The sequence below is a fragment of the Fringilla coelebs genome (assembly GCF_963513975.1).
Source record: "Fringilla coelebs genome assembly, chromosome: 7".
Taxonomy (NCBI): Eukaryota; Metazoa; Chordata; class Aves; order Passeriformes; family Fringillidae; genus Fringilla; species Fringilla coelebs.
The window spans coordinates 35,873,767-35,886,805 of record NC_140035.1 but is presented as its reverse complement, the minus strand read 5'-3'; the positions used below and the strand labels follow the sequence as shown (position 1 = coordinate 35,886,805).

General features: G+C 40.1%; 1 protein-coding gene across 1 annotated transcript in view; it reads right to left on the bottom strand.

The window, feature by feature from the left end:
- The window catches only part of UBE2F (ubiquitin conjugating enzyme E2 F (putative)), a 58,816-nt gene that overhangs the window by 26,595 nt on the left and 19,182 nt on the right, over window positions 1-13,039 (bottom strand). Inside the window, exons 6-7 of the mRNA XM_084209552.1 lie at window positions 10,283-10,353; window positions 5,918-5,975 (exon numbers count right to left, since the gene is read on the bottom strand). Coding sequence (XP_084065678.1) covers window positions 5,918-5,975; window positions 10,283-10,353 — 129 coding nt within the window. The remainder of the gene's footprint in view (window positions 1-5,917; window positions 5,976-10,282; window positions 10,354-13,039) is intronic.

Below are 13,039 nucleotides of genomic sequence, written 5' to 3'. Positions count from 1 at the left end.
TATTGTTAGTTCAGAGGAGGCAATGATGGTGTCTGAAATGAAGAACTGGGTTCCCAAGCACAGCAGTACCTGGTTGAGTCCACAGTGGGTGAGGGGAATATGGAATAATGAGGGAAGCACACTCTGCTCCATGGCACTGCCACCATCCTGGGCTGGAGCATGGGGAAGTCAACACAAGCAAGTCAGAAGATCAACAGACTGCTGTCAACACCCCTTTAGAATTGTCCCTTTTCATTCTGCACTATTTTTGTGCTGCATCTGAGTGAAAAGTTACACTAAACCCCTGCCCACAGACTTATTTACAGCATGCCAAACAAGGAGAAAAAACTTGCTGCTACAGCAGTGTCTGAAGCTCAAGAATCCTCAAAATCCTCAATGCAGCTTTTGAAACAGCCTCTCCTGAGGCCAAGGAGTCTCAAAGCTTTGCATTTTGTAGGAGGTCTTCACTCTTGCCAAGGGACAGTTCTCAGAGCCACTACACAAAAGCAATGCCACTGAAACCATGGCACAGACAAGGGGTTCAGAAAGACAACCACAAACACTTCTGGAAAAACAACAAACAGGGAAATTGCAAATTAAGATTAAATTAAAATTTTCCAGTTTACCTCAATGTTTTTGAGGTATGGAATTAATTAGGATTTTCCTTTAACAGGCAAAGTATATTTAATACATTAATTGAAGAAGAGAGCAAACCAGACAAAAACTAGACCAGTTTGTTAGGTGCTAACAAACTTCCAATCAAAGAAATTTCCTTAAGGGATCCAAGAAGCATTTCTGATCTAACAGACTGAACAAAACAAAGCTTGGTGCTAAACATTCTTTATAAACAAACAATTTAACCCAGTCAGATGAACAAAAGAAACAGCAGTCATTTATACAAGCACAGGTCTGAAGCAAATTTTTTTGGTTTCTTTTAAAATGGGCTGGAAATGCCACTCTAAAGTCCAGCTTTCTCTAGTCCAGGCCAAGCATGGCCAAGTTCTGGGGCAGCTCCCTGCTGTCCTGTCTGCCTATTCATCACCTCAAGGTGGTTTTCTTCTTCCTTTCCCTTCTTCCACCATCTCTTAAAAACAAACCCATCTTCTTCCTCTCTTCACTGCAGCCTAAAAAACCACCAAGCACACTTCATCACACCCCACCAAATAATCACTGGTCCTGGGGATCAAAAAAAAAAAAATTCCTTCCAGAGACATAGCCACTTTTTTAGTTTATGAAAAAGCTTCTTCTCTCCTCAACAGTCTTCTCCCAAATAAAATCTCTTTTTTCATTTCCTACCCTGCTCCTCTCTAATGTTGCAAAAGATGAAAAACATTGTTTCCACCTAGAAAAAAGGTGATAAAGTGAATGCCACCTTTCTTCAGCCACCCACAAAAGCCACCTCGGCTGTCATGTGCCTGTCATCCCTGCCCGTGCTTCCCACCCAAACACAGCAGCAGCTCCCCACAGGGCTCTGGGCAACCTAAAAGGCATCAACTGCTCCAGTTAGCAAACACAAAACAAGGAGGAAGGCTGGAAAACCATTTCTTTTGTACTGAAATATAGGAGGGGAAAGCAAACAGGACCACTTGCAGCCTGTTGCCGTCCCAGAGCAAGGCAGCTGGGAGGTGCCAAGCATGCAGAGCACTCCTCTCCCATCCCTCACTCTGTCACTGACTCCTTGACCCCTGTCCCCGTGGTTACTGCAGGACAAGGGGATAATCCTGTGAAAATTATTCCCTGGGGAACTCTCTGTAACTTCTTAATGACTACAGCACAGTGATCTCAGCACTGAAGCCATCAGCCTCTGGAGACCACTCTGCTCAGTGCATTAAAGCTGACACTAATTGAATATTCAGAAATCAGCAGTTTGGGGAGGACAAGCATGGGTTAATTACAATTACAGAGCTATCTCAGCTCTCCTCTCTCACGTGCCCATAAGAAAAGCTATTACACCTACAGCAAAAATTTGGCTTTGCCAGAGGACATTCCAGAAAATAAAAATTTTACTAAGCATTTCTGAAGCAAAAGCTATTAGAAGACACTCAGCTCTATATTTTCACCAGCCTGGGCATGTATGGAGGAGAAAGAAATAAATCTCTTACAAAACTGATAAAGCCAATTTATAATGAAGTGAAAATACAACACAATATATCTTTGGAAAAATATTTCCTGAAGCTTATTTTAAGAAAAAACCTGAATGTCAGATCTGCACAGAAGATTGTCTTCAGCAGTTTATAGCTTCTTTTTCAAAACACTGGGTCTGAAGTTTTTATCTGCGGCTTATTCAATTTTTAGAGGTGAGGAAGACACATAAAAAGACCAACTCCAAAAGAGGATTTGAATAAATCAATAGCTGTACAATGTTATCATAATGCTGAGAAAAACAGCCTGAGCAACAAGAATTAATGTAACATAAAGCATGCAGGTTTCTTTTATCACTTCATGCTCAAGACTGTGACAGTCACTTTATTGTCTGTTCCAAACACTCCTCTACACTAATTACAGATGATTTTGACAGCAGACCATCTATTTTCCTTGAGATGATAGGTGAAAGTTTTGTACTTTCAAAACTCCTTGTTGATGCTTAAACATTGAGGTAAACTGGAAAAATGAAGTCAGGATCATCTGATTTATTTCTCCAAGAGATGAGTTTGACATTTGGATGATTCCAAATTAAGTCATTCCTGTGCCTGAAGAGAAGGGCAGAACCAGTGAACCAAACAGGACAAAATGCTGCCATTTAGTATTAAAACATTAATTAAATAAGCAAGGCTCCTAAGGATCAACTCCAAGTAGCAATAGTTTACTGGAAATGAATCTTAATTCCTTTTAGATCAGGTAATCTAATAGCACACACAGATATTTATTAACCCAGGATCTGGAGTTATGGGAGAGAAATTCCTGAAAAAACAGTGGTTCCTGGAGTGGGGCATGAAAAGCTGTCTGCAGATCTGTTGTTTAAGACTACCTGGATGCTTCCAGCTCCTGGCTCTCCTGAGAGCAATAACACAAACATGACAAAGCCCAGCATTTGCAACTATCTCAGCGAAAAACTGACCTGCACATACACCTAACAAACATGGAAAGGCTCCAGAAAACAACCCAGCTAGCTGAGCCCAGCTGATGTCTGTGAGAACACAGCTACAAAAAGAAGGAAAAGGACAAATATTCCCTGTGAACATCCATCATACCTTTTTAAACACTGCCTTTACTGTTCATATGCTCAGCCCTCCACAGAGCTGCCCAAGTGTGCTTTATTTTTAAGGTCCATCAATCAGGCACTGATTTATGAAACCATTTTCAGCTGCAGTGAGTTAGAGGTAACTGCAGAAGGAGCCTGACTTTTAGAACCAATCAGGCATTTAAGATACACATCCACCTGTTCAGTTCTTAATATCAATCACTTGAGATGTTTTCAGAGCAAAATGAAAACAAGCATTTAGGAAAACTGAGGAGTATCAAGGAGAACTAAGTGAGCTAGGCAGGTAATAACCCTGGCAAATGAGACACACGTTGAGGACTAACAGGAGCCACTAAAGCACTTTGGAGTTTGAAATTGAAATTACTGAAGGGTACAAAGCAGAGTAGTAAAGAAGCAGCAACAGTGTGAAGTCATGTGAGGTATTTAAAAGCTGTGTACTTCCAGCGACATTAAAAAAAACTGAGAATAGAATGGAATTTAAGCCATGTATCTGCTTTCTGCCTGGGACTCTTGCATTTTGACCATCACTCCTAAAATCAGGAGAAAAGCAAGTTCAGACACTCTGAGCAGGGCCCAAAGTAACTGCAGCAGTCTCCAGCTTTGTGAATAAGCTGCTCTAGAGAGGAAAGTATGCAATAAACTGATGCAGAATGTGACAGAATGGAGACTGAAAGGTAAATAAGCTCCTGTTGCTAACTCAGGCTTAGCTACAAAGGAGCAGAAGGAACACAAAAATCACAAAGGAGTAGAAGGAACACAAAGATCAGCTGGGAAGAACTGCAGCAGTGTTCACACAATGCAACAGCCTGGAGACCAACCACTACCAGAAATTACCTGAGGGTTTGGGATTCTGGAGTGTTTCTATGAATAAAAAGAAAGTGATTTTAAAAATGTTAAAAATGTATATATAGATAGGCTGGCAGGTTAATGTTTTAAACCTCTTTCAGGGTAAGAGCCCAACTCTGCTCAGAACCTGATTTCAAAAGAGGATCTCATGTAGGAATTCAGAAATAGCACATTCTTTATTTCCATCCCTCACACACCGTGGTCCATGGAAACATGTTCCCAATCACAAAGAAGGGAAAAAAATAAAGCTCAACACTTGGTAACCTGAGGAGAATTCAATCATGGATGAGATGACACCAAGTGCAAAAAAATGCTGGGAAACAAAACTGAGTTAGGCTTTCCCCCCATTAAGAATCCTCCACACTGTGAAAAATACATTTTATCAGGTAAGTTTTCTAAACAATTTTAACAGATTTTCATTTTTATTTCAGAAAGTTTCTTCATGTTTCTACCCATCTAATATTAAAAGAATATTAAAAAGGTCACAGCAGTTAATTTTGAAGGACTTTACATGTAAGAGCTCTGCTGTCACCACAAGGGTTCCAAAATGAGACACAAGCAAAAACTTGAGCCTTCTAAAGGGTTAAGCACACAAGCCCCAAACATACAGCTGGTTTGTGCATGGGGCTTCTCATGTGTATTCTCTACTGGATTGGCTTCTCTAATGCCCTTGGAACAGTTTTTGTGGCAGAAGGACATGCCCACTCTCAATTCTTTAGGAGTAGTTCAGAGTGCTCTATTGGGCAGGTCTGGGTGCTATTCCTCCAGAAAACCAGGCTGACTTCATATTATTGACAAATTCAATACTGACTCTCAAGTCTGTAACAGGCCAAGACTGGATTCCTGCCCACAGAGCTTCCGTGCAAATTCTCACTGCTCCCCTTGTGGGGATGAAAAGCTGTAAAAAGTGAGCTCACAACTGTGGTGCTTCAATGTTCAAAAATTCAAAAATCCAAGGAGGACATATGATTGTTCTCTTTTTGAAGTTAAGCTACTGCTTCCTTTTCTCTTGCTGAATCTTTCATTTCAACAACAACGGAAAAAGCTCCTGTCTTTTGGGTTTCTTGTCCACTTGTACTTATTTTTAAGCTTAAAACTTTATCTGAATGAAAATAAAGGGACAGGAACAGAACTAGTTAAATTACTCAGTGCCTTGATTTAACCTGAGGTGAAAAGAGAAACACAAAGGGCAAAACAAAATCACACCAACTGGTGAAAAAACAATAGGGAAAGACTGCTCAAGAAAATCCATAAAACAGCACAGTCATTTTACTTCCAGAAAGTCACATGCTCACCTCAGCAGAGATTTTACAGATGAAGAAAGTCACAAATCTCATTCTCAGTGCCAAAGAGCAAACCAAGTATCAGATAAAGGTCATTTTCAATTTGTTTTTTGAAAGAGACAAACACCTGATGCGTACCCTTTATTCACCTAATGCTGTTAAAGCTCTGCAAGAAACAATTCTGGCAGCATTCCTGGAAACAGCAAAGGGAAGATAAATGCCCTGCTCAGGGCTCTGCACTGATTTTGTCAGGAGTATCAATTCCATGGAAATTACCAGGGTTATGGATTGCTGTTCACAGGATGCTCTCGTGTTTGCTGCCTGGGTGAAAAGCAGCACACCTCACAGAGGTGGGTTCTCGGGGTCACACCAACCTCCAAAACTTTGGAGCAGAGCAGGATTTGTGCAGCCACCCCAAAACTCCCAGCATTTCTACAAGCAGCACTGTACCTGCTCCACTGCTGCCACCACCACTTGCTGAAAGACAAAAACCTCACCTCAAAAACCTGCTCCTGAGCAAACTACATGAGCTGATTCTTTCCAAGGCTAGAAAAGGGTTTTTAAAGATGTATTTATTTGGAAGGACACATCCAAAAGGAAACAGTACCTTTAAGGTTCTAGTTGGGGCCCAGCCAGTGCCATCAATTGAGTGTTCTCTCAATAAACTGGAAAAGAAAGACACACACATTATACAGAGCAACTTCTGCTTCAACTGCCTTTGTCAGAAACCTCCTCAGAAACCATCAGGAAGTAATTGCAAGATAAGATCTAATTCTTGCACTATTTATATCCAGGTAATGGAATTTTAAACCCCAGGAGTTGGGATGTCTGCCTAAAATTACCTTCTCCACAGTGTCATTACAGAACTCCCCATCTGAGCCCAGCCTCTGTCAAAACACCTGAATTATTCTCCTCCAGCAGCACAAGTGTGACAGAAACGCTTGTGACAGGCTCAACATTGAACCCTTTTTTATTCCCTGATGCATTTTAGAACATGCTCATCTCTGGTGAAGAGACAGCCTTGCAGGATGACCTCTCTCTCATCAAAACTGGCACAAACCAATCCAAAAAAGGGTGTTTTGGGGAGGGGTATCTAATTAGCAAAGAGAGGATCATCAGCCTCTATTGTGTGAAAGGACTTCAGCTTCCTACAGGTAAAGATAAGAGGAGAGAGTTTTAGTCTGTCTGCTCTGGAGGAAAAACTTCCTTATTAGAAAAAATAAATAAAAATATATAATAGATATATACAGATCTATTTATATATATAATTATAGATATGAAATATGTAATAAAATGTATCTATTATAAAATTATATATAACATGTTCTAAAATAAAACTTGAATTTTAATATGAATATTGATATATAAAATTTCCTATATGCACACATCCAGTATAGATGTATCATATGATGGTACATATGAAGCCCAGTGAAGCTGCTGACCAATCTGCAAGTGGAAACCATTGAGGTGTTCAGGCATTTCTGGACCTTTCAGATCCAAACCTCAGCAGTTATGAGAAGGAGATATATTGGGGATCAGAGAACAAGTGAGAAATAAGCTGAAGTCTTGCTCAGAAAAGTAATAATCAGAATGAAAATAATGTAAAAAACTCCTTGAAGCATCATTTCACAATCACACCTTGCTCTGTAAGGAGTCAGCTAAAACAAATCACACAGCAAAGCACAGAAATTCACCACCAGCAGCAAGTTCTGCTACTGAAATGCCAGGTTAAAGTGAAATAGTCCTAAATTATAAGGTTTTAACAATTCCCAGGCTGACATGTATTAAGTCATTTTTAAATTACAGTAGGTGATTAGACCATACAGGTTATGCAGTTATTTAATGAACATGGCAAGTCTATATGCAAGGAAATTCAATCCTTGTTCAGTGCAGAGATCCTAGGAACAGGATGATAACCTGGACAAGCCCATTCCACCTTAAGTGTGCTGCTCATCTCATTCCTGTGCCTTTCAAAAGATAAAATATGCCATTAGCACTTGTGCAACGTTCAGAATAACATCTTGTGGCTGCTGTTTGTCTCCAATGACAAAAGCAAAAAAAGCTTACTTTTTGTCTGTTCCTTATCAAACTGTGTGGCAGTGCTTCCATTTGCCTCTCCATCCACCTGACTGGGAAATTCCAAGTGGGGGGGAAGACAACACACCAAATAAAATCAGAAAAATATTCCGTGACAGAGCATCAGAGCATGAGCTAAGCCTCATGGACAGCCCTTCAGCTTCTCAAGGCCTCAGAGCTCTCCTGGCACAGCTCCAGCTGGGACACACAGCCAGGACTGAGGAGACACCTGTACCTCTCAGAGAACTCTGGCAGGAAAGCAGGGAAGATACATGTCACAGACGTATTTTCTGAAAAATCCTTTCGTTAGGATTTTTCTTTTCTCCTGAGAAGCTTCAGCATCTCCATGTTTTGCTGCTTTGGAATGTGATTTGGAGAATTGTTTACCCAGCACGTGAAATTGTTTTTACTTGATGACCAATGACAGCCACCTGTGTCAAGGATGTGAGCAGTCACAAGATTTTATTATCATTTTTTCCCTTCCTTGCTAGCCTTCTGATGAAATCCTTTCTTCTATTCTTTAGTATAGTTTCAGTATATCATTTTAATATATATCATAAAATAATAAATCAGCCTTCTGAAACATGGAGTCAAGATTCTCATCTCTTCCCTCATGCTGGAACCCCTGTGAACACCAGCACCAACACAGAAGTGTCCTTTGGCTTCATACTCCTCATTTGCTGACAGGATTTGTTTTTAGAGCAGCACCCTCTTTCTTCTATAAAACTGGGAATGATCATTAGGCCCCTCAACAGAACCTTTCCCCAGATCTAAGGAGATCTCCCAGCTTATGATCACAAATCATACATCATGGGTTCCTATAGGCAGAGTGCAAAATCACTGGTTTTGAACCTTCAATAACCAAAACAGCTCCTGATGTGACCAGTCAGCTGCTCAGCTTTCATTTCAACAAATATCTTCTCATCCTCTGAGTAACTCCTGCATGGCAGAAAGCTTTGAGGAATTTTTTTTCTTTTTAAATACACACATCCTAAAGAGATCTTTTAAAAAGCATCTCCTGAAGTGGGAACTGCATGATTGCAGTAAGTGTAAAGTCTTCTGAAGCTCCAGCTGACTCAACCTGCAGCTCAAGTGACAACAATTTACTGGAAGGGGAAGATCAGTCTGGAGAAAACTCATTTTTTTCTATCCACATGTGCAGTGGAGGTGATATCCAATATGGGCCAGACCTAATTACAATCTGTCATTAATTATGGCCCAGGGTAACTGCAGTCCATAAAGCACAGAAAAACACCACTTTTCCTGCCCAGAACTGTTACACTTGACCACAGATTAACTGTTGAGAATGCTTTAATCCAGGGACAATTATCAAACCAACACATACCACAGCATGAGGTATATGTGGGGGGAAAGCACTGATGAAGATGATTTTCTGCTTTTAAAAATAACTGAAGCTATTTTAATGCAAAGACTCTTGTGTAAGTTGATTGCAGATACTATACATAGAATGCATTCTCTAATAACAGGCAGAAAGCAATTAAGCTATTTTAGTTTTTCCATAGAATGCCAGACATTTCCAGAGTTTGCTATACTGAGGTATCTGACAATCCAAACTGTTTCAGATGCTGAAAGAATGCCTCCACTTCATTAGAATTCTGATGCTCCAATCACCACATTCATCTCTTATAATTAGAACCATTTCAAGAGATGGAAAAGCTGTGGCTGCCCCATCCCTAGAAGTGCTCCAGACCAGGCTGGATGGGCTTTGGAGCAGCCTGCTCTAGGGGAAAGTGTCCCTGCCCAAGGCAGGGGGGAAATGGGATGAGCTTTAAGGTCCCTTCCAAGCCCAAGCACTCTGGATTTTATGAATGTGAGGCTTCACTGAGCCCCAGAAGTTGCTGTGCTGCAGCTGGAGCTCCAGCTTTGCTTTGGTGCCTGGTATGTGCTGTTCCCTGGTTCACACACCTCACCTGTTCACTCCTCTACCTGCACTCAGAGCATTTCAGTTTCTTAATGCTGATGAGCCTGAGCTGCCTAGGAAGAGCAATAAAAACTTCATTTTCACCAGGACTTTCAACACAGCACTAAAATGATTTTTTCCATCTAGAGGAAAATTTCAGCTTCTCTTTAAGCACTGATTTGCTACACATGGTGACAACCATGCAGGATTTTCAGAGCAGCTTTCAATCTCACTTATGGGCTTTGCTTCTGCTTCATCTGCTTTTTCTTCTGTGTGCCATTAACTTGAAAAATGACAGGCAGGCTTCTCACTTCTCTTTCTGTTTGGTTTCTGGCCAATTTCACCATCAGGTATTGAGGATGAAATTGCAAAGTTTCACAAATTCATTTGGAAGAGGAAACATTTACTATCAAGGAAAACCACCCAGCAAGAGAAGCCTCTCACTCTGGCAAAGTAAACCTTTCAGGTTTCATATCCTGACCCCAACCATGCTTTGTTATAATTTGCACATGTGTCTTTTCACTGGATATTAAATATTATAATTAACAAATGGCAAACAAAGAATAATTACTGTCAAAGTTTAATGAACACTTTTTTCCTTCCTTTTTGAAATAAAAAAAATTTTCAAGCTCTTAACACACTTGGGCATTAAATGGTAAAGCCTCAAAGCCTCCCTCATGGCCTGAGGATGATTCAGTTATGAGGGAGGGAAGAAAAAACCAAATACATGTTGTTTAGGCTGGAGTTTACATTTTACCCTAAGCAGAACAAAGTACTAACTCTGAACCTGAAAAGCCAGGCTCTCCATGGTCCTACAGCACAGCAAGAATGAGACTTTCAGTAGATTTTTATGCTACTAAAAGTTATATGCAGGATCAGCACAAAAAAAATTACTGTCAGGACAGTTACATCCAATATTTTATCAAACAGAGAAACCTTCAAGGTAAAAAAACTCCAACAGAACGTTGTTCCTACCTTAGGCAGATTTCTCCTGTCTCTGTAATGTTTGGGTGCCAGATTCTTGTCAAACATTTTACCTTTGGAGGCTGCCAGGAGAGAAAACAAATTACTGTGTTATCCTTTAAGATAAAACCCCGTTATAACTCCTAAAACAGAAAAAGGCAAATATATTTGATATACACAGCCTGAGTTTGTATGTTTAGAGCAATGATCCATTATCTACAACAGTCAAAACAGACTTCTCTGCCCTTTTAACTTTTCTCAACTCTTCATAAAAACCAGGCTGGTATTTGGATTTTCCTTAGAAAAAAAATAAATTTTAAGAAAGCCAAGAAAATTTACTCCGTCAGGGAAAACACTCTAAGTCATTCAGTTTCTTCATTCTTAATTGTTAAGATAATAATTTAAACTAAAAAATTTCACCAAGGATTGTCCAAATTAGGGATTTTTTAAAAAAACAGCAGAGAATGCAAAGATAACAACTAAATAACTAATAATAAAAAAGTAACTTATTTTAAAGACAGACCCATTTCTGTTCATAACTGAACAGAAATACACTGAATTTGAGGTAGTAATGAAAAACCAAAGGCAAGATCACCAAACTTCTGAATGTCATAGTAGGGTTCTGAAGTACAGATTTTTCAAGTAGTCTCCTTTGCTCTAGTTTTGTGAAGTAAATAAAGAGTGGGACATAAAAATGTCAGTAGCTTAGCAACAGCACGTTGCTGCATCCCTGCTCTCCCCATTAGGACTTGCAGCTTTCAATCAGGCAGATTATTTCTGATGGGAAGTGTCCTGGAATCCATCAGCACACACCAGCACCTTGCAAAACTTCAATTAAATCCCAGATTATAAATGTGGAGCCATCTCCCTCCACTTTTTCCAATGATGTCTTCAATCAAGAGGCAAAACAGTTCCAAGAGCTGTACTGGCATGGCAGGATCATGTCTTTTATCTCATTTTGTTCCCAACTTCCCCATTACCTTTTGAAGAAACTTTTTAAATTAAGACTCCTTGGAAGAGGTAAGAAAATAGCATGACACTGAAATACCACAAACAGACCTAAAAGAGATGTTCTAGAAAATAAACCCACTGATCACCACAACAAATCTGGGATTGATAATGCAGATTTTGCCTTTCCTCCATTTCTGTGCAATAACTCAAGGGACATCAGTCATGGCATTATTGAAAATTAAGTGGCCCACAGAAAATAGTCTCAAACTTTTTGACCTCCAAAACACCTTGGAAGTTTTCTAACAGCACAAGCTTTCATTAGCTACACTTTCACATTGTTTTGAAAGATGATGCCTCGTTCTCCAGCAAGGCAAAGCAGCAGAATTTATTCCATGCCATTAGATCAAGATAAAAGAGTAAATTTCTACCATAAGCACCTTCAAACAGGGAATGTATTGATGAGTCAAAAAAAAGATTTATGGAAACTCTTTTTAAAAAATCCCCAAATCCTCGCAGTGAATTAAATGGTGTCTCATTTTTTGTACTGTAGAAACAAAAGAATTCCTTTATCCTTTCAAAGTGATTTTCACTGCTAAAAGTTAGAAAAACCCACTCCTGACAGTAAGACAAAGATTCTTCCTCTCTCTCCTTTTTCCCTTTTAGACACACAGGACAACTGCAGCACCAGCATAAAATTCATCTTCAGCCAAAACATCACCTTGGAACTTGTTCCAAGTCATTTCTGAACCCTCCCCAGATCAACAAATCCAGAGGTTTCCTCAGGATGATGTTTCACTTGAAATCTGTGACATTCTGCACAACAGAGCTCCCCAAATCCATTTATTTCCATGCTCAAACCCCTCCTTCCCCTCACACTGCACAGGTAGATGCAGCATCAGCTGGGGGGGCACAGCAGTGACCACATTCACTTCCTTCTCCATTTCCAGGCAGCCACTTCTGCTCTGGCATCCCTCATTTAAAATGAACAATTTCAGTTCTTGATAAATCAGCACTCTAAAAGGACAGCTGTACCAACAAATCTTCTAACTTTTTAAAATTATGTATTATTTATATATTTAATTTGGTCTCTTCATCAGTGAAGAAATTTACCTGGAGTAGGAATGTGGCTCCTGAGAGAAATCTGGAATCAAAATTATTTGAAATGTTTTCTCTGGACACCAGCTACTCCCAAAGCTAAACCACCAAGCAACCATTCTGCTAAACCATCCTGCAACTGCAGCTCCTCTCTTCACAGTTTGTAAAGAACAATTTCCCCCAGGAGGAAGGATAGATGGGGGATATAAGTTTCCCCTAGAGGGGATACAAGTTCCTGGGGGTGAACTACACTCCAGCCCTGAGATATTTCTTGCCACTTTCCAGCAGCAGTTTCTGGAGAACTTCTCAGAGTGACTGAAACTGAACACTACATCCAGCAAAGCACTGAGGGGTTTGGCTGCAGGCCACAAGACCACATCTTCCAAATTGTTCCTCTTTATTGATATTATGCTCCTCCACTACATCCCAATTCCACATATCCACTCCTTTGGCCCGTGCAGGTGTGTATCCCAGCCTTGCCTGTGGGCTGAGAGCCCTGGCAGGTCTGCAGAGCTCTCCTGAAAAGAGGCATCACTTGTGTCAGTCCTATTCTGCCTGGCAGGAAAACCAACCACAGCCTCAGCACAATTCCCTCAATATTTGGATTAATACTGCATTAATAACCTGACCACAGTCCAACATTTAACCTCCTGCATTGTTTCAAAACTTTTTATTTTTGCATTGGATAAGAGGGGCTCAAATTTAAAAATATTTCATTAACAC